A 21,023-nucleotide genomic window follows, 5' to 3' on the forward strand; every position below is an offset into this window, starting at 1 on the left:
CTACACCAGGCGACAGAGGATTTCTGAGGAAAGACTCACAACTTTAGGGAAAACAAACGGACCTCACTCTGCATGGCTGTCAGACACCCTTGGCATTCATCACAGCAGTCCAACACACAGTTCATGTTAGAAATCTTCTGAGTTACAGATTATGAAACATCTGAGGAATAGTCTATATCTGATTTCAGAAGGAAACAGCTGGACAGCAAAAAAAAAGCACAGGACAAGTTGTAAATGACGTAACTCAAATAGTGCACGTTTATTCTGAACGGTATTTCTAAAGAGTTTGAGAAAAACAAAAACATGCTCCTGATGTACAACAAGGGCAATGATATAGATTAAAAATGGACCATCTTATTGTAAAGAATTTGCTCCCCCTGCAACTTAACTTGTAACATTGAGAATGCATCTGTAAACTGCATACAGCATACCTTTCACTAAATCTTAACTCAAGAGACCAGGGGTGGTCTTAGCCAAATTAATCAGGAAGCAGTTGCAGATTCAAAAGAAACATCCAAGTCAGCAAACACTTTACAAAACACAGACATTGTGCATAGCAGCTGACCCTGGATTACAACATGGGGGAGAATAAAACAATTTGGGGGATCAAATTTTTACTAGACACAGGGCACCATCAAGATTTAACAGAATATCGCGTAAGTTTGTTTCAATTATAAAAGTATGTCATATTTAGTTGGCAGGTTTAACCATTAGCTGCATCATGTAAACTCAGCCTGTGTACACTAAATACATTCTCTCCGTTCCCCCTCCCAAAAATGAGGGATCTCTCTTCTGGATGACTTTTTTTTCTCCTGTACCAGGGTTTCCTCAAGCAGGAGTCTTTTTGTATGTACTATCTTCATACTTAAACCAATGTATGACAAAGCCAGTTGGAGAGATTCAGGAATAACTTGTATATACACAATTTACACTCTAAAGCTGTTAGTCACATACATTTTTCTTGCTAGATCTTCATCCAGAACAGGAGGTGCTGGTGGTTTTTTTTTTCCCCCCACTGAAACTCCCAACTTTGGAAAAATTTAGTTGTTCCCAAGCTGTTATTTTCAAGCTAGAAGGATGTCCTCCTGCAGCAACCATCAAAGTAACTGAAGTTCTCTGCAGTAAGCCCATACTTCATACAGTGTCAGTGTCTCTGGGGAACAGCACTAAGATACAGCACTCTCCTCCCTCACTCAACACAACTGATAGACTAAGAAAATACAACTGTTTGTCATCCAGAACTACTGAGCTTCACTTGCCCGTACCCATGTACTGGGAAGTTTTCTTAAGATTCAGATTAAACCTTGTATTCAAGATTCAACAACTGTTTTCCAGGATTAATAGCCTGGGAAAAGGAGTCTTAGATTTATTCTCTCTTCCACCTCCTATGAAACATTTTATCAGAAGTTACAATGAGGCAGGTCTGCTGTGGAATAGGAGCTTTAAGAATTGTTCTCATGGATACATTCATAGAATGATGGCAGCCCAAAGCAAAAGGAGACAGAAACAAAGGTTAATCCAAGTAAGTTCAGACATCAGACTTGTACTTTTAAACCTGAAGAGAAACTGTCTGTGAAACACACTGATTTGTGGAAGCCTACGACAACAGCAAATCCTAAGAGTTCATATCCCCACACCCATCTACCGAACCCGAACACTTACCACTTAGTTCTAGAAGAATGAAGAGCACTTTGCTTGGCACCAGAGGCAGCTATGGTCTGAGTTACAGCTGTGCTGCACGAACATCCTCAAATAGAATACTATCTGTCTCTCTCCCTCCACATACTTCTCTTGGTTTGGTCTACAGATGGCCAGGGAAACTATGTTGGCATATGACAAGCTAATTGTGCTTCGATACATCCTCTTCTGGAAAGATGCTGAACTGCCAACATAACCACCACGAGCAGCTCCTAGCTGTACTGAAAATAAGCTTTTGTCAAAATAAGGCTGCCTCTGGCCAAGGGAACCGTTTGCATCTTTCTAGCCAGAGTCTGCCACCGAGTGTTGCAAACACAGGTGCTCGGCCCATGCAGACGGGCTGGTGGTGGCCACCTGCCCATCTCCAAGACTCCATTAGTGCAAACTCAGCAAATTAAGTAGCCGTTTTCCAGCGGAGGTCTGTCGAGATGCACTCCAACAAATGCTACACACCTCTGTCAAAGCAGGAGTAATTGTGTAGCAGCTCCTATAGTCACCCCTGGAGTATCAAAGACCACTTAACATGCAGCGAGGGGTGCCATTCCTTGCCTCACCACAATTCCCGGTTTGGAATCCGTGGTTCCCAAGTCACCCTCTAATGACTGGACAGCACCTACTAACCAGATGTATGCTGCAATGCACACTACAGGTTGGAGGCTTTCAGAGAGGAAGAATTCAAGATGCAGATCTAAACTTTAAAAAACAAACAGGAAAGGAATACAGTTCAGCATCTACATGGGCAATGGGGCAGGTTGGTGTTGTCTCAGCTCAGTGCACTTTCCCAGATGCTTGGAGAAGAGTCCAAGCTCAAGTTGGTATTTATATTGGCATACATAAAATTGCTGGCAACAGTGCCTAGAAAGGAGCACTGGTATTCACGCAAACAAAGCATGAAAGGATGCAAAGCAGAGCTTAGTACAGCTTACTGTAGCCTCAAAGTTACAGTACTAGGAAGAAGCCAGCCAGCCTATTTTCCGAACCCATAAAATGCTCTAATATACGCTGCTTTCTCCGGTGCTCCACCAACACCCTCTCACCAGAGGAGAACTGCATTATTACTACTGAACGGGGGAAGGGGAAAAGAATCTTCAAAGGAGCAAAACCGCGCAGTTCTTCACCACCTCCTTCCAAAGGAGCTCATAAACACAGCAAGTCAAGCCAATCCCAAGCAAATCCAGGAGACCCTGCAAAGCTATGTGATTAGGGTCAGATTCATGTCTGCCTTCTTACCCTTGCTGCCTGGTTTCCTCAACCCTTACGTCTGTCACCACAGATTCAGTAGCTGTAACAAAGTTATCTGGAGACAGGTGCTTGCCTTATGTCGTCAAAGCTGGTCAGGTGGTCACAGTCACTTTTTCCATCCCAACAACACAGATAAAACTAACTCTCAATGAGCCCTGCAGAATTTCACCCATTTTTAAAGCAAGAGTGTTGCCTCAGGATTTGTATGTTTACAAGGTTATTCTTACCAACACCACATCTAGCTCTTACTCTGGCAAAACTCTGCTGGGAGTTGGGTAAATGAAAATAAAGAGAAAACTAAGACCACTCTAAATCCTCCTCTCAGTCAGTTAAGTGTAGCACCAGCTTGGGTGAGGAGTATTTAAAAAAAGCATTCAAAAAGATCAGCTCAGGCAGAACGAAAAGGTATGGTAAAGTAGCCCAACCTTCTCAGCAAAAGATGGAGGAAAAAGCCATACTCAAAAATATTGGGAAGAACTAAATATACTTTTTTGAGGTGGGGGGATTAAAAGGAAGAGTGGGAAGTACTGAAGTAACATTCAAAGGTTGGGGGAGAGTAAAGTACCCTGTAGGTTATAAAAAACACAATAATGTAGGAGTCAAAGGACAAGATATTGCTATGCCTTTTCCCCCCCCATTGGGTTTACATTCTGCTTACTGAAAGAATAATTCTGAAGGAAACTTGTCATCAGGATAACCTGCTCAAGCCCTCCACATCTCAAAAGAGATCTGCACACCTTTTCCCACCTCAACACAAAAAAAAAAAAAAAAAAAAAAAAAGCCCCCCCCACCCTGAAAAAAACCCAAAAAACAAAAATAAAAACAACCAAACCAAAAAACAAACCCACCAGAAATGAGAGCTCAAAAAAAAAAAAAATCCAAAACCAACCCCAAATGTGATTGGACAATCCTTGGAAGAAGCATTAGATTTTGTTGGAGAGAGGTCAAGAAAAAAAAAATTAAGATGAAGGGGTGTAGTAAAACAAAACAAAAAATCAGCCAACCAAAAAAAAAAAAAAAAAAACCCAAAACAAAACCAAAACAAACAAACAAAAGAGAGGCCTCTCTTTCCTTATTTGGCGACAAGCAAGTGCAAGAAAGTGTCCGCTGGGGTTTTGTTCAGTTGTCGGTCTTTTGCACGTCTGCGTTCTGGCCAAGACAAGGGGCTTTGAGGTTTTTCTGCAGCACGTGAGCATCTGCGGGCTCTATCCTCTTGTAGTAGTTCTTCTTCGTCTCGATGATCTCAAAGCCAAACTTTCTATAGAAGTCAATTGCAGATTCGTTGCTGATCTGCACATGCCTGGGACAGAGAAGGGCATAGAGAGACAGGGGTCAGTATTCTGCCTCCATACTCAGCATGGTCAAAGACAAAAAAACCAGCTGTCTATATAAAGACAGGAACAGCAGTGAAAATCCAATGCTGGAAGAGCTGGTCTCCCCAATTCAGTTCTGGGCTAACACTCAGCTCCTGGATGGCCCATGGTTTTCAGTAGTAGTAGTACATGTTTTCCCCCAGTAAAACTCTTTCAAGGAACACAAAATAGCAGAGAGATTCTGAAGCATTACTACCTCAGTAATTTCAATTTTTCTTCATCTCAGTAAAGCAATATGGCAGATATTTAGTGGAAAAATATTTAACAGAGTTTCATTGTAAAGCCAACTTTAATTTCCTGTAGTAATACCTTGCAGGTGACCAGAGGGGTTGTCTCAGCAATGATCCCAACACACTGTAACACACAACTGGCAATGGTGTTTGATATGATTTTAACACCTTGCTCTACTCTAACTACTCCTCTCTCCTCACAAAAAGCTGTAATACAAAAAAGTCCCATGGATTTATGATGTCCTTTTCCCTTGTATATACTTCCCCTAGAGTTTTACAGACTTTGCTAGTGTGCTTCAAGGTCTCCAAAACAAATAGCCATCAGTTCTTTATCCTAAGTGACTAGGACACTTATTTGCACAAGTTTCATTAAAAAAAAAAAAAAAAAAAAAAAAAAAGGAAAGAAAGAAAAAATGTTTAGCTCAACAAAAGACATTCATTAGACATCCCCAAAATTCAGTGGACACTGCACAAGTTCATGAACCACTTTGTCATGACAACACACTGCATAACCATAGAACCAAAGTGACTGTGGAAGCAACAGCAGAACCAAAAGATCTTAGTGTTAAGCTAAATAAGCACCAAAAAGCTAAAAGGGAACTTTATAATAATGACAAATTTAGGCACTGATATCAAATTTGGCCCTAAACTGCATAATACATTCAGAGAGAAGATGGACAAGCAATAGACAATGTAATAAAATCAATGGGCCACTAAAAGAACTTGAGCCCAGTTTTGGGGGCTATTTATGGTCAAGCCAGAATCCTTAGTCTGGGAAATGTAAAGAAGGATTATGAAGGATTTGGGGTTTTTTTGCGTTAGAACCAGGAAACAGTTCCTTCACTGTGCACAAAGTAACATGCAAAAGGAAAAAAGAAAGCCCCTGTCCCATTAGCAGGCATCTCAGAGTCCATTACTACTTCTTCTGAGGCAGGAGAGCAGGAATAATGAGCTAAAAGCAGTTTTACTCAGACACCTCTTTAAACACGTTCCTCTTACAGAGATGGCACAAAGCCACAACAGTAGAGGACGTGGAAGAGTCTGCACCTCCATGCCAGAAGTGGACTAAGTTTGAGGAGAAAGTCACTCCATTTACAGTAATATCAGGGTATGAAACACTCCTCACAAAGCATCTTCCACACAGTCCTTGCAAGTACTCAGGGTGTAGTTCTGTGGCAGTGTACGTTCATCCAAGCTGTACCTGCTGTGGGCCTGTCTCTGGCAGTGCATCGTGCTGCCCTGGTGTGATGGCCAAGGCAGTGAGGGACAAAAAGGAATTGGCTCAGAGAAGCAGTCAGGCCAAAAACTTCATCAGCCCACTTGCTAACCACACAGACTCCAAAGCACAGGAAAAAGCACAAGTGTGAAACCAGCAGCAAAGGAAAAACATAGTTTTGGCATTTATGGATTTCAGACTCTGATTCCAAAGGGACTATTGGGGTGACTGTCCTCTACCCCAGTGCTTGTTCTCTTGTCGCATCACGCCAAGTGCTTATGCAGATATGCAGCTGATTTTTAAAAAAAAATCCAACAAAATAAAGCACAAGAAAACCACTCCCAAAACCCAGAAACACACTAAAACAAAAAAACAACACCCAGAAACAAAACTGAAAACAGCTTCCCCAGCTGGGTCAGGGCACTGATCTAGTTTATTGTGTTGCTGCACAAATAGCTGACCTGGCAGTGTGCAAGAATGGGAACAGCAGTTGGGTCTTATTACTGAATGTAAACTTCGAGTGTTTGTAAACATCTCTGATATTCTAACCCACAGAGTGCTGTCATAAAAGACAGAAACCAAATGCATCAAAACTTGCAGTATTTTCCATTCTGAAGATGACCTTGTATGATAAAAATAAAATCCTTTCTAAAATTTTTTTGTCTTAAAGTGGAATTTTGCTCTTGAACATCATTTTGTCCCTAAACTATTTTCAAGTTCAGCAAATTTGCAGAACTCTTCCTAAAGCAAGGACACTTTTAGTTTTCTCAGCATTACAACAACAAACCCAGAAAATTACTCCTGGCTTTCCTGCTAGTACTTACAAGATGTTCCATGATCCCACTCAAATATACACTAAATCCACACTTAGATCTCCATCCCTTTGCTCCCATATCTACCTCTATCATCCATCAGAAAATGCACGAATGTAACTCATTTACTTACAGATAGATGTTGTCAAAAGTGCCATCTTTTTCACAGATGTTTAAGACATGATTCAACATTTTAGTTCCTGCCAAAAGATAAAGAGATAGTTAAGAAAACTAGAAGGGCACAATTAAATCTGTACATAGCCAAATGCTTCCCCGAGGAGAGGCAGGTTAACTGTAGTAGACTAAAATGACAGAGTGTGAAAACTAGGAAAGGCAAATAAATTCATTGTTCCTTTGAAGAAGAAATAAAAATCACAACAGCCCAGAAACATATGTATAAATCAGCTTATTTTAATACTAGTTTCAAGGTCTCAAACTCAGCTCAAAGTACAGTCAAAATATTGCATAAAGCAGCGAAAGCACTGGTAAGCTTTTCTACTAAAGACCTAGTGAAATAATTTAAGATAAAGTTATCTTTTCAAACCAGTTTGTCAAAGCAAACAGATTACTTACTATAGTTCTTGATTAATCTGTCCTGTGGGTTTGCAATGTGGAACAGACAACTAAATGCAGTATAGACAAAAAGCAGGTACTACACCTGAGCAGCAATATTCAGTAGTGATAAAGACAAAATAAATAGAAACCCCCTATATTTAGAAGAGTGAAGGGAGGAACCAATGAAGGATTGAAGAATTGTTGTGTTCTACTTACATATGACTTGCATACCAGCTACATATCTCTGACAAATTATTTCATCTTTCTCTGCAACAATTTTCACATCCATAGAAGCAGAGTATTTACATCACAGTATGATACTATGATTAAGATTAGAGTGATCTGAAATTCTAAATTAAAAATTTCTACAAAAGGTTCTCTTCTGAAAGGCAAAAAAGAATGAGCACATGATAAATCATACTCTTTCTCCCAGAAGAGGAAAGAAGAAGAAATCTTTAGGGTCAAGTGCACTAACTTGGTTAAAAATCTGAAAGAGCATTTAGAAAGCTGGGCAGCAATCTGGTTTCTTTGATGCCTCAGAAACAAAGGAAAACCCTCCTTACCTATTCCTAGCCTTCTGTAGGGTGCCAGGCATCCAAGTGTCATGATGTACAGTCTCTTCTGGTTCTGGGAGTGATCCACCCTACAGCACACTGCTCCCACTGCAATATCATTGAAATAGGCTGCCAGGGAGAGAAACAAAGGCTCATCAGTAACAAGTCTCAAACTACACATACAGCTCTTCCATTACACCCTGTATCTTCCTTCTTCCCTCCTTCCCCTCTTGCTTATTCTCCTGTCCAGACAAAATGACATATATGGGGGACCCACACTTGGAATGAAGTCACCAGTGCTGCTTTGACACAGTGGTTGCTTATCACTGTTCACACCAACCAGCAATGACATCAATGAGGTAAACTGGCAATGCACAGCTGTTTTCTTCTGGAACAGAAAACATGCCTATTCCCAGTGGGATGTCATCTACTTAGGACACAGACCCTCTGTGGCTTTGAGGTTCTTAAACAGTTACTTTTCATGATGTAAAACAACTAAATAGAAGGAGCTGCTATTCAAAACCATTATGGATAGCAATGATGACCACTTCTGCCACCACAGCCCACAATTACTGGCAAGAACATCTGTACCTAGTTTGGCAAGCTCGCCAACCTCCAGTACATCCTTGTAGAACTTGTCATTGTAGCTGACAGGAAAAATGACCTGGTTTAGCCTCTTCAGCTGCTTAATGTTGTGTGGCGTCACATCTCCCAGCTCGATCCGGCTACTGGAACAAATCAAAACATGCTTAACATCTGACATACTGCAACAGTGTAAAGGACACCCAAGATTAGTTATTTTGCTTATGCTTTTATGGTTTTACTGCGTGGGAGACAGAAGGACATGGATCTCTGTAGAAGTATTAGCTTTAACATTATCCCAACCATTTCTCTTCTAATCATCAAGATCACAAGAAAAAAAAATTAAAAACCCTGAAGAAAATATGGGAGAAACAGGAAGCTAGAACAGAGACCAAGGAAATTGAAGCCCTTATCCATGCTTCAAAGCCAGCCTTGATTTTACCACCTATCAATATAAAGCTTTTGCTTAGACAAAGTCATTACTAGACATCTGTCTCTAAAAACCAACAGTACTGCCTTCAACAAAAATATTAAGCCTGTTAATATGCAAGTGTGCCCTTCTCAAGGTGGTATCTGCATCTACTCTGATCATCACTGAAATCTTTCTTCCTGCTGAGAGCAGAACCACAACCTTAAAGTACACTGAATTATACCGAGAAGAAACAGAACAAGCTTCTCTCTTTTCTAAGACTAACTTCCTGACAGAAACACTATACACACAGAATTAAAAAAAAAACACCAAACCAAAAAAACCCCAAAACAAAACAAACAAAAAAACCCCAACCAACCAAACAAAAAACCCCAACAAACAAACAAAAAACCACAAACAAAAAAAACCCCACCACCTTAAAAAATTGAAAAAGAAAAGTTAAGTTACCCTTGGATGAGTGCAAGCAGTTTTAACAAGGATTACAAGAATGAAAAATAAAAAGACCAAGATAATCAAAGTCTTTTCCCAAATGGTCACCAGAATATGTAGCCAGGTACAAAGTCAATGCACACGGAATTAGAAAAGCACACAATTCTAGGTTCATATCAGCCCTGTTTTACTGAATAGATATGGGCAGCCAGATTTCTTTCTGCCCAAACAGCAGTAAAGACACTGTTTGCTCTCAAGATTCCTTTCTTCATGTATGGCCATTTGCACAAGTCTCTTTGAGAATTATATTCCAACACAAATTAAGTCCTGAGCTAAGAAGGATGATGTTCTCCCATTACAGAAGTAGTCGCAGTGTAAACAAGCATGCAATCACAGTTATTAGATGGTGGAGAAACCGTAGTACTTGTTTTATGATCAGCTTGGCACAACTGCTCAGCCTAGCACAGCAGAGCTTCTTCAGGCTCACAGAAGGCAAGTTCTGATTCCAGCCAGCAGTGCTGCTGCCTTTTCCTCACAAAGGGCAGGAATAAAACTCTGAGTTCCTGGGTGTATCTGTATCTGTAAAAGAGTTTTGCTAGAGTAGGGCACCTCAGTATCTTGTACTAGGAGGGAAAAGAAGACTGAAGAGCCCCTTTTGCTGCAGTCTGCATGAGAATAGAAACCAAAGGGAGCAGGTCTCAACTGCCCAGCTAGGTCAGATGAGCTGCAGTGCAGGAGGTCAGTAAGGGAAGAAACCTCACATTCATACTCAGTTACTGAAAGTCCAGACCTCTTGTCCAAATAACACTATACTTATTAACCTTGTGATACAAAAAAGTATCAGTAGTTCCAAGCTTCAGTATTGCTGAAGTCACAACAAACTTGCTATACATCACCTCTTCTTTAGAGCAAAAATTCCTGACACAGACTATTACCAGGTAGTGTTTTCTAATATTATTTTAAGATTGATTAGTTACTAATCAAACAAACCAGGCATTAGAAGACATTAACTATGAAATATTTATGGTGACAGTGAAACAGAACAAAGATACACTACCACAGGCAGCCAAGACAAGATGGCTAAGAAAGGGACCATGGCCAGAAAATGGATCTTCACCAAGGTTTCAGAGAATAAATAAATAAATGCAGAAGCAGAGTCTAAGGCTGGGAGCTGCTGAGCCAAGACATCACCTCTGAGGCTGGCATCAGGCCAGAGAAATGAGCTCTGTCAGTACATGGCTAAAAGGCACTTGCTGACACATTTCCTCAAGCCCCTGGACTTCCCCCCCCTCTATCTCTCACCACTTGCCACATTCACTGCTGCCTCCTGCCATCTCCTGCTGCTTGTCTCCTGTGCTCTGTCACTATCTGCTTTGTCCTCCCAAGAACTGCACCAGGGACAGTATCTTATCCTGGAGAATAATATGAAAGAGGTGTGAGAAACACTGCAGGAAGCATAAATCAATGCACTAAATAGATCTATTTAAATAGCGTGTACTCAAGCCATAAGTTACTTTAATGTACAGCACTGGCTGATTCAATCAGCACCACATCTATTATGCACAAAACCATTTAATACATAAATTAAATAAAAACATGGAAAGGAAGAGCCACAGAATGAGAATTCATCATTTTTCCTGAGGACAGTGTGGCAAAAGAGCCTTGAGTAAAAGCATGGGAAAGCTTTCAACAGCAGTCTTGCTGTCCCCAAGCCACTCATTTCCATCCTCTTGCTGGCACAAACGTTTGTGCAACAATGTGGTGAACCAGCACCCATTAAATCTAATCTGGACAAAAAAAGGAAAGTTTAGTTTTAACCCACATCAGTCCCCTGACTGGGTTCACCACACAAGTCCTCTGCCAGCATAGAGAAGAGAAAAAAGGTTGTCATAGGTAGAACTAATTTGGCTCTTGAGCAGAAGTGCCAGCTCACCTCAGTTTAAACTGGAAGCACTGTTCAAGAGGAGGACAGGGATGCAGATTATCCAGTACATCTGTGAACACAGTCCAGAGATATTCCGCTACACTTTATCATTCATGGAACAACGTGCACTTTGATCCTAAGGACTTTAAAAAACTACTCCAAATAACCAAGAAAAAGCACCTGTAACAAAGGACTTAAAATTATCACTCCCTTTTCACCAGAGTAAAGCAAGCAGCTTTGTGGAGTCCTTGTCGTTGTTAGCTTGTTTGTTTTTATCAGCTATTTACAACTAGACCTGCTTTTTCAAGTGAAGTCTCAGCCAATTCAGTAACTTAAGTAAGTTTACTTTGTCAGCTAAGATCTGACTAGGCCAGTCCTGTGCATTCCAGCTTAGTAGAAGATGTACCAGAAACACTTATCTTCTGCTGTTGTGAAGAAAAAAAATAAATTACAAGCTCAAATAAGCATATGGGAGAACATAAAGATGTGTAAAGAACCTGAAGTGCCCAGAAGGGACAGGCCCTTCCATAACAAATTATTTGACTCTGTGATGCCGCTAATATTCCCAAGAAGATCCACACTTACTGTTGGCACCCTACAGCTCAAATGGCACTCCATGGAGGATGCAATAGTCAGCTGTACTCCATTGTAGATGTCAAAGCTTCTGAGACAAGCCAATCACCCCGTCCCAAGCAATTGTTTTTAGCATAGAGGAATGAGAGACTCCCAGCTTATCAGGTCAGCTCTTACTACTACAGTGTTCTACAGACCCATACACTTTCTTCAGTGAAATACCAACCATTTAAACACCTTCCATTGTAAGGCTGTTCCCAAGCTACTGTTATTCTCAGTTAATTATTCCAGTGTACTCAAATGTACCTCTATGCTGTCTGGAGATGATGGGTACCACTGCACAGGCCTTTTCAGAGAGTTAATCATGATCTTTCCATACCTTTCTTCTAACTAAAGCCAACTCCTGGTCTCTTCCTGTAAGACTGGCTCTTAATTCCTACTATTGTCATACTAGCTCTTCCTTACATTTCTTCTGATTAAAGGTGACTTTCCTTAAACATGGCTAACCAAAACTGCTTACAGCAGCCCAAACACTGTCTTGTCCAATGGCAGTAAGTTTTCCCTGTCAGTACTGGAAGCATTTTCCTGACACGTTCTAGGACTACATGTGCGTTTTTCACAATTGCTACATTCCATGACTTGGTGACTGGGGAAAAAAACACTTGGAGAATTCACTAGTAAAGGGAATTGGTTCCTGGAACATAGGCTGCTATCTGTTCAAAGGGCACAGCAACACTGCCCAGCAATGTAAGAGCGGAAGTGAAGAGTGAGCCACCAAATCTGAACAGAAGTGTGACTTCAGTGAGGTGACAGGCACCACTTCCTGGAACTGGATGTGTGCCCAGAACATTGGCATTAACACTCCTGCTCTTGCATGCCAGTGTCCTAAGACCCTCCAGGCATTGGCTAGAAAAAGCCTCACACGTTTTGTAGGACTAAATGCAATCTCACTAGTCCTGCTGCAGTTGCATTGCTCCACCTGCAGCTTACAGGGCTGTGACTGGAAGAGTCTGTTTTTCCTACAATGTCTTACACTGATACTGGTAGAAGTAACACAGGCTACACAGACATTAGTGTTACTTATGATAGGACCGCCTTTCACTGCTCAACATATATCAAAGGAGACCTGCTGTCCAGAATGACTGCTCAAGAGGCAGCCAAATTCCAGCTACAGTTTAAGAGGAAACACAAATTCACTCCCTGGGAATGCCAAGTGCTAAACACTAGTTTAGAGCCAACATCAGGGAGAAAAAGGGTGAATTTCGAGTTTCTTAATGCTGTAAGAATCTCAGTCTCATTCAACTTTAAACAGTGCAAGTCTCTCTCCAGGGGGATGTGCCTGACTGGAACAGTTCTCCACGTAACCGATAGCTGGGCTCAGGCTTATTGAAGGCATCTGGCGGGCTAAATTTAGCAGAGCTGTATCTGACACTTGCAAAACTTACTGAGGAGTAAATCAGGAGAGGCAGCACAGAGAAATGGGCCCTAACAAATTAAGAGGACTTCAGAGAAGGTTTGTCACCTGCTAAGTGGCCAGCTAGCTTTATTGCTTCTATTTTGGCTTCCAAGTCAAAGCAGGAGTCTAGACAGGATAATCCACTCATAAAATAAAACCAAACCAGAACTAGGAAGGCCTTGGACCTGAAGGGTGTGGCTCTGCTTAGATACTACTCTAAGGCCAAAAGAGCCTCTCTAGTGTTTGGGGGTCTGGAGTTGTTGGGATTTTTGTGGGGTTTTTTGATTGGGTTTGTTTGGGGTTTTTTGTTTGTTTGTTTGTTTGTTTTTTTAATAGATGAGCTGCCTTGCTACACACATAAGTTAGTCTAGTTCTTGTGGGCAGACCAGAATGTTTTCAATTATCTCAAAGATGTGGGCTGCATATCTACTCTGCTTCACTTGTCAGAAAACAGAAGGATAAGTACAAACCTAGCATGCAAAAAGTCTTACCAATTTGCTCTGAGACCCCTGATCTTCTTTAGTCCTGCTTACTGCTGAAAACATGTATTGCATGACACTCGATACCCTGCTGGAGGTACGAAGCAATTTTAGAATCAGATTTTAGAATCAGATTTAACAAAAGACTTCATTCAAGACCTGCAAGTCTGCTGGATCTCACTGTGAATAGGTTTCGTGCATCACAATTCCCCAAGACACACATCAGACCCTAGCTGCCTCTCCTTTCATCACAAAAAAAAGGGGGGAAAAAAAAATCACAGCACATTACAGCCACGTTTTTTTCATTATATCTGGATATCATATAATTTGTTCTGCTTCAATTTAGAAAACCTGACCACATACAAAAGACTGGCCAGAAGAAGCAAACTTATGCTACAACAGCCTCATAGTTTTTCCAGCTGAAACATGTCTAGGTCTCAAATCTTCAAGTGAAAAATAAACTTTCCCAAGAAAATTGTAAGCTATCCCATTCTGCAGATGGATACAAAGAGCGGGAATCACTATGCCCAGCTGACAGAATTTTCAAACTCTAAAACAGCAAAAATAAATGTAGCTGATCTAGAACAGAAAAGCAGACATCACTTAGCTGTCCAGAAAATTCTGCTGCTCCAGAGCACCTCACAAGGTTAAGGCCTAAATATTTCATCAGCCTATCCCAGGTACATCAATATCAGATGAAACAACTTGTCTGCAATCATACAGCAGATAAAGAGCTGCCAGAAATCCCAACTCTTTGTTGTTGCTCTAACCACTTTTCCTTACTAGTCAAGTAAGCTTACAAGAACATTGATTTTGATCCACGATTGCTAGGCAGATGTACTTCACTATTTTGAAACAGGTTCCCTCAAAATTAGTTTTGTGCCTCCACTAATTATATCCTGAGACACCTTATAGATAACTGCTCCTTTCCACACCCTCAGTGTCCCCAGATCTCACAATCACTTGCCTCCCAGAAGATCATAACCCTTTGCTAATTAGTGCTCATGAAGTACCTGATGATCATCAGGTAAGAACAGAGGCTTGCCTTCAAATTCAAAACAGAAGTTATGCTTACAAAGTACCTGATTTACCTAAACACAGCTTGAGGGCACTCCTTGTATGTACACAGGTAAGAAACTACAGAATTGATATATCAGGAGAAAATAAATTTTCTGCTTCACACAAACTATTTCTATAGGTCACTGAAAATTTCTTTACAAATGTCTTTGTCCATTAGAAAAGCGGAAAAAAAATGTCAGTTTATTGTGGGTTTCCTACCTATACTTTGGATTTCAGTCCCAGAATTGGGTTTTGCCAGGTGTTCAAATCACACACTGTATTAATAACATACTGTGCAAAATTAACTGAATGTGCTATCAGTTTTATGTGCCTACCTTAAAAACACTTCTAAGGCAACAATCATTTTCCTCCCTGTCCCTTTCCTAATTTTCACTAAAAATGAATTGTTCTCAAATAAAAATTTGTGCCAAAGATCTAAAACCAAATAAATCTCCTTTAACTGCAATTTTTAACCTAATTTGTGATTTTTCCTGGAAATTCCAAGTGCCATGTAGAGAAAACTTTCACAAGCCCTCAGCTGCTGCCTGGGGCTCATCACATACTCTCAAGAGAACATAAATACAGTGCTCAGATGGTGGAAATCAGAATTTTTTTTCAGGGTTATTGATTCTAGTCTGCTAAGGGCCAAAAATCACATGGAGCCTGGAAAACAACAGGGAGAGGGAGAAGAAAGGCCAAGTGAGCTCAGGAAGTACTTCATGCATGAAGCTCTTACTATCAAGCACAGTATTATCAATTAATTAAAGAAAGAAATACTCTGTCCCCAGGAGAAGCCAAATATCTTAATCTTAGTCACCTAGTGACAGTGGAAATGGTTCTGGCTCTATTTTCAATAAACCCTAACGTATAATTTCATTCTTATAATGAATTAATTCAAGACACTTTGACACAAATACATAGTTACCCCATTTCAGTGCTGTGCCTCTCTGCTCCAGGTCTTCAAGGCCAAGAGTCTCCTTGGGATTCTTCTGTACACAGACCCTCTCTTACCCCTCCCTGGCTTCCCTGCCTCAAACTCCCTCCTGACAAACTTCTGCTGCTTTACAACTAACTCCCGCATGGGTCACTTCTTCCCTTTCCCTTTTCCAGCCAGGAGTAGAAAGTAATCCTGACATTGCTTGCCTCACAGCAAGAGGGATGCAAGGAAGTAGTGCACTTCTCTCTTATCAATTCCCAAACAAACATAAAGATCCAACTTCTTATGTTCTTTCTGCTTCTGGATAAAAATATTTAGCACCTTCTCATATTATTGGTCTGGATACTTCTAATGCTTGCCAAGTGGGCAGGCTCTTCAAGTTCTGAAAGATTTCCACTTCGATTAAAGTGCTTTTCTGGCTGAACCATCACCCATTATTCCCCATTTTAAAAGAGATTTAGTGTGGCAAAGGAAGATGCATCATTTCTTGTCCTCAGGAGATGGCAGCAGAGTCTGTGGCATTTGGTGATTAACTAATGCTACAACATTTTTCACAGAAATGTCCTAAACTACCAAGCCACATCTACATGCAGAAAGAACCAAATGGTCAAACAGTACTCAAAACACAAGACTGGGTTCCAAAGTGCTTCAGTAAAATGGCTACAACCCCTCTGCTACCTTCCTACCCTCCCAATCCTTCCTACTTCGTGGAATGTCTTAATCTGGTTATGGAATTAAACTCAGAGTGGTCAGAGTTATAAATCAGGTTGAAGTACCTATAATAAACTGCACTGAGTTTTTTATAAACTCATTTAGAAGCTGTTAAGCCATTTGCAAGCTTGCATATAGGCAAGGTCTGAATTTACCATCCATGAAAATAAATGTGGACTACAGTTCACACTTGGACATCTCTAGGTTCAGAAAAGGTCTAAAAATAGTGATTTTCAAGCTCAATTACCTTTTTTGTCCTGCCTCCACTGCATATGACCATTCAGCAGTTTTCTCATAAACTTGGAACTTCCTCCCATGTATGTTAAGCTTAGCACTGTGCCGAGCAAACGGAAACGATTCAGCAGCTCGGCACAAACTCTGTCGCACTAACTCAGGACAGAACAATCCCTCCCTGCTCTCCTCAGAAACATGACCATCTTCAGGACCTGGAAAGGTTTACTCCTTGAATCTGCGCAAAAACAAGCAGAGGTATCAGAGCTTACCCATCATGACTCCCCACGCTTCAGAAACAATATAGTTATTTTTCTGCTATGTTCAGTACCCCCCAGTTTTGATGTCTCTCCTACAGAGGCAGCCAGAGCAGCACAAGCCTGCAAAGTCTCAGGGTTGGAAGTTCTCTGGGGCACCTGTTGTGGAGGATGGAGCCTGTAAGACTCTTCCACAGCAAGTCAGGAGGACCCTGAGGAACTACAAAACCTTAGACTCAGCTGCAAACATGACAAAGTTGAGAGGCAACCTCCTAGGAGTGTCTTATCCAAAAGTAGTGCACGCTTCTTTCTAAGGGTGGTTTAACACACAGCATTCTACTTACTCCCTGTTTCAACCAGTTTTCCACCATATGGCTCCAGGTGTGCTGCTGCATGCCAATCTCCCAAGTGTTTCCCATCAAAACTGGAGAGGGATTTGGTCAATGTCACAAAATAACACATGCACAGGATCACAGGCGCTGGGCCCTGCTTGTAACATGCACCACCGGCTCCATGGATGTGACAGTCCTGGTCACAGCAGGTACAAGCACACAAAGGAGCACACAGGTCCTGCAATAGCCTCATGTAATGTGATTTTTAGGGAAGGCCATCAGGGAAAGGCTGGATGCCTTATTTTCATAGGTTTCCTCTGAACTGAAACAAGTCAGAAGTGCACTCTTGCTTTAAGATACCAAATGTCACAGACAGCAATCAGCAAATGCTTAAGAATCAATGAAAGACTTTCAGTTTTCCCTCCTTAAAACCAGCAGCATCACAACTGTAATGAAAACACAAAACCACTGGGCAACAAGTGAATCAACACCATGAAAACGGCAAAGTGCAGGGAGTATTATTAACATCTGCTCTATAAAAAAAGCCAGATTACGATAGACAGTGGAACTTGAGTCCCTTCCACTGGTATTTTTCCTCATGCAAACACAGTTCTAAAACAGATTTTCAAATTCAAGAACTAACAATAATAATATGTAAGAAATGAAAATTTATTGTCTAGAGAACCACAAGGATCACTAATAGAACAGTGAATAACCTCAGTTTTTCAAGTCACATTTAAGAAAAAAGGGAAACATGAGACTCTAACCTATTAAAATTATTCAAAAGGTGAGGATAGAGCGAACATAAAGCCAAGTCTCACAAAACCAGGTGGAAACTAATAACAGTTCCCAGTTCAGAAGAGGGTGTTTAACATCAAGTAAGAGATAACCCACAAAATTGCAAGCAACTGAGAAAGCACAAAAATCTGCTATTTCTGAAACCAGACACCCTAGGTAGAAGAGGCCACAGAACCTCAAATACCCTGATGACAGAGACACTACAACCTGCTATGCATTGTGAACACACATCTATGTGCTATTTCGAATTCACAGAGCTAAGAAAGAAGGCTGCAGCAACATACGTTGACTACACAGTCTTTTAGATCTGAAATTTCATGCCAATGAACTGGATCGTTTCTTTTTTAATTCTTTCTCTGCCAAAGTGGACTCTTCATAATGACAGCTGATAAAACATCAGCTGCTCTAAGCGCTTCCAAAATCATCTCTGCATTTTGCGGTGTGTGTTACAATGCAGCACATACGTTCCCAGAAAAAACAGTCAGATGGAGTCAGTTCGTTCAGAAGGACTTGTCCACAGTTTTGGACTCAATACTGAAGACAAACCAAATCCCTTCAAGCCCATCAGTTTCTGTATCCTGGGAGTTGAGGCTTTAGATCTATTTTTGGACCCATCTTTTGACACTACTTGTACTTTACGGATCTTCACCGATCTTTGTAACTTAAAAAACAATTTGGATTTGTTCCAAAGTACTCCTGTGTAATTTACACACTCCTTTTGAACTATTCCCTAGTCCTTTGAGTCTCATTGTATCTAAATGGAGTTATTTTTCAATTTGAGCTCTGTTAACATATTTGTCTCTCTCTGAATTTCTAGAGAACACCTGGATTCAATATGAGAATCTGCACAGGAATATGAATTTATTCTGCACCAGAACTTGCTGTGTGGTGCTAACAGTGTTTTTGGCAAGACAGGACTACGCTCCTCTTCAAAGAGATGAAAGAGTACCAGAAGAGCAGAAATACCAAGTACAGAACCCAAAGCAGTAAGCCCCGAAGTTGAACCAGAAATAAAGCTGCCTGTAAGAAAAAGCAAAGTAACAGAAATGAAGTTTGGTGCTCTAGAAGCACAAGAGTGGTATGCAGGTTTTTTCTCCATAGCTTTTGATTTTTTAAAAAAAAAAGTTACACGAAGTAAAAAAAGCCCATGAAATTAAAAGTCCTGATCAGTGCAAGCAAAGCCTGTTCAGTCCCCCGGGGAGCACTGAGCACTGAGACAGTTCTGGCCATGCCTTGCCAGGAGATCCCCACAGCTCCAGCCCGGCACTCCTGGGCCGCTTTCCCGTTCACACATCCAGGTCCCAGTAACCCCATCCCACACCTGACACACAACCAAAGCACAGCTGAGCTGGAGCAAACAGCAAAGAGGTCAACAAAGGATAAAAGGAAACCCAGTTCTGTCGGGAACACTGTGGAACGAGGATCCCGTCAACTGCTACCTCATCCTAGCTGATCCTTCTGCTGCTCTTCCCGCAAACTCCACCATCCTCATTCCAGGGTGACTAAGAGTGGGGGGGGGCCTGTTTTATGTAGGCTGCTGCAGCTGGAAAAAGGGTGGTCCAGTACCCCAAACACACCTGTTTTATGTCACCTGAGAGTTTGTTCATTTGCAATCATCCCTGAACCTCTTTCTACAGACACCTGCAAGCCCCTCATCCCTGAAGCTGCTTACACGCTGTAAGAACCAGCTAAGAGTCTGTTATCAGGCAGTCTTGTATGACCTCGCCCCTATTGCTAATAAGCTAAACCCCTTACCATTTCTTAGTAAAAGCTTAAGTGATTCAGCTTCCATTCACCCTGCCTTAAGCTGCCAAACTGGAATAATAATACCCATCATTGCATAACACCAGTTCCAAGGGGACTGGTTTAATACTCTTTTGAGAAACAGCTGGGGAAAGCTTCCTTTGTGCCTATGAAGAAACTGAGGCACAGAACTGGAACAAGCACGTTTTGTGGAGCACAAATGATGCTGAAATGAATAAACATAAGGTGGTTTAGCCAACACTGAAAAACCTGTCCCAAAGTGACCTGGACAAGGTCAGGGAGGTGATCTGACACCAAAGCACAACTGTGAGTGTCAAGGCCTCCACTCTCCTGTGCAAAACCGGCACCTCATCGCCCCCACTGAGAAGGAAATCAGTGTTTGCAGCCAACCAGATTTGAAATCTCTGGTTTTCAGGAGACAGAGAGAAGCGATGTCAGGCCCAAAGCAGCGGGTGTGCTAGAGAAACATGACACAGAACACAGCTCGTCTGTCATCCATCCACGCTGTACAGCCTCCGCGTAGCAATTAAAGACTTAGAAAAACCAACAAAAGTGCTAAGAGGATGTTACACACAATAGCACTGCAAAACCACACACATCCGAGGCTGGCAGATTTTTCGCCCAGAGTGAGCGGCGCTTCTTTGCTACCGCCAGACAAGGACCAGACAGCTCGGCCGGCGTCCCCGCCCGCTCTGCAGATCGCCAGACCCCGCAGGGCGGGATCGCCCCGAGCACGAGCGGCCGCCGCGTCCCGCCCGCTCCAGCGCGGGGCTGAGCGCGGACAATCCTCGCTCCGGCGGCGGCACCATCGAGACGGGCGGGAGCCCCGCGGGCAGCTCCTGCTCAGCGCAAAGGGCGCCAGCGGCGGCACCGCCGGCTCTTCTCTCCCGGAGGGACTCCCCGGCACCCGCCCGCCTTTCCCAGAGGGCGGGAGGGACGCAGCAACACCCCCCGGGCTCTGAGGCGGCGGCACCGCTCGGCCCTCTCCGCCTCCCGCGCCTCCCGCGCCTCCCGGGCCCGCCCCGCTGCCCGCTCCCCTCCCGGGCGGCCCCGGGCCGGGCCGAGCCCCGCACTCACCCCTTCATGGTGCGTCCGCGGCCTGCCCGGCGTCCGCGCTGGCTGCGTCCAGGGCCCGGCGGTGCGGGTGCGGCTCCGGCCTCTCCGTGCTCAGCGCGGGCGGCTCAGTCTCCTCCTGATCCCGATCCCAATCCTGATCCCGATCCCGATCTTGATCTTGATCCCACTCCCGCTCCACATGGGCCTCCGCCCGCCCCGCCCCGCCCCGTGACCCCTCACCTCACGCCGCGCGCGCGCCCCCGCCCCGCCCGCCATGACCCGCCCGCCCCGCCCCGCCCCTCCCGCGCGCCCCCGCCGCGCACGC

The 21,023-nt window shown here is 42.7% G+C and overlaps 1 protein-coding gene across 3 annotated transcripts; it reads right to left on the reverse strand.

Moving 5' to 3' along the window:
• Positions 1-235: 235 nt before the first annotated feature.
• NAA50 (N-alpha-acetyltransferase 50, NatE catalytic subunit) lies at positions 236-20,943 on the reverse strand. Of its 3 annotated transcripts, none has more exons than XM_066341036.1 (5): positions 20,720-20,943; positions 8,272-8,405; positions 7,690-7,809; positions 6,705-6,771; positions 236-4,240 (listed from the first exon to the last, which is right to left on the reverse strand). In XM_066341036.1, the coding sequence occupies exons 1-5, from the start codon at positions 20,725-20,727 to the stop codon at positions 4,060-4,062; spliced, it is 510 nt and encodes a 169-aa protein (XP_066197133.1). In that variant the 5' UTR covers positions 20,728-20,943; the 3' UTR covers positions 236-4,059. The 3 variants fall into 3 exon arrangements, with proteins under 3 accessions (XP_066197133.1, XP_066197132.1, XP_066197131.1); XM_066341035.1 differs by having other exon boundaries at positions 8,272-8,408; XM_066341034.1 differs by lacking the exon at positions 20,720-20,943 and having other exon boundaries at positions 8,272-8,773.
• Between the last annotated feature and the right edge of the window lie 80 nt (positions 20,944-21,023).

Source organism: Sylvia atricapilla, chromosome 2, assembly GCF_009819655.1.
Source record: "Sylvia atricapilla isolate bSylAtr1 chromosome 2, bSylAtr1.pri, whole genome shotgun sequence".
Taxonomy (NCBI): Eukaryota; Metazoa; Chordata; class Aves; order Passeriformes; family Sylviidae; genus Sylvia; species Sylvia atricapilla.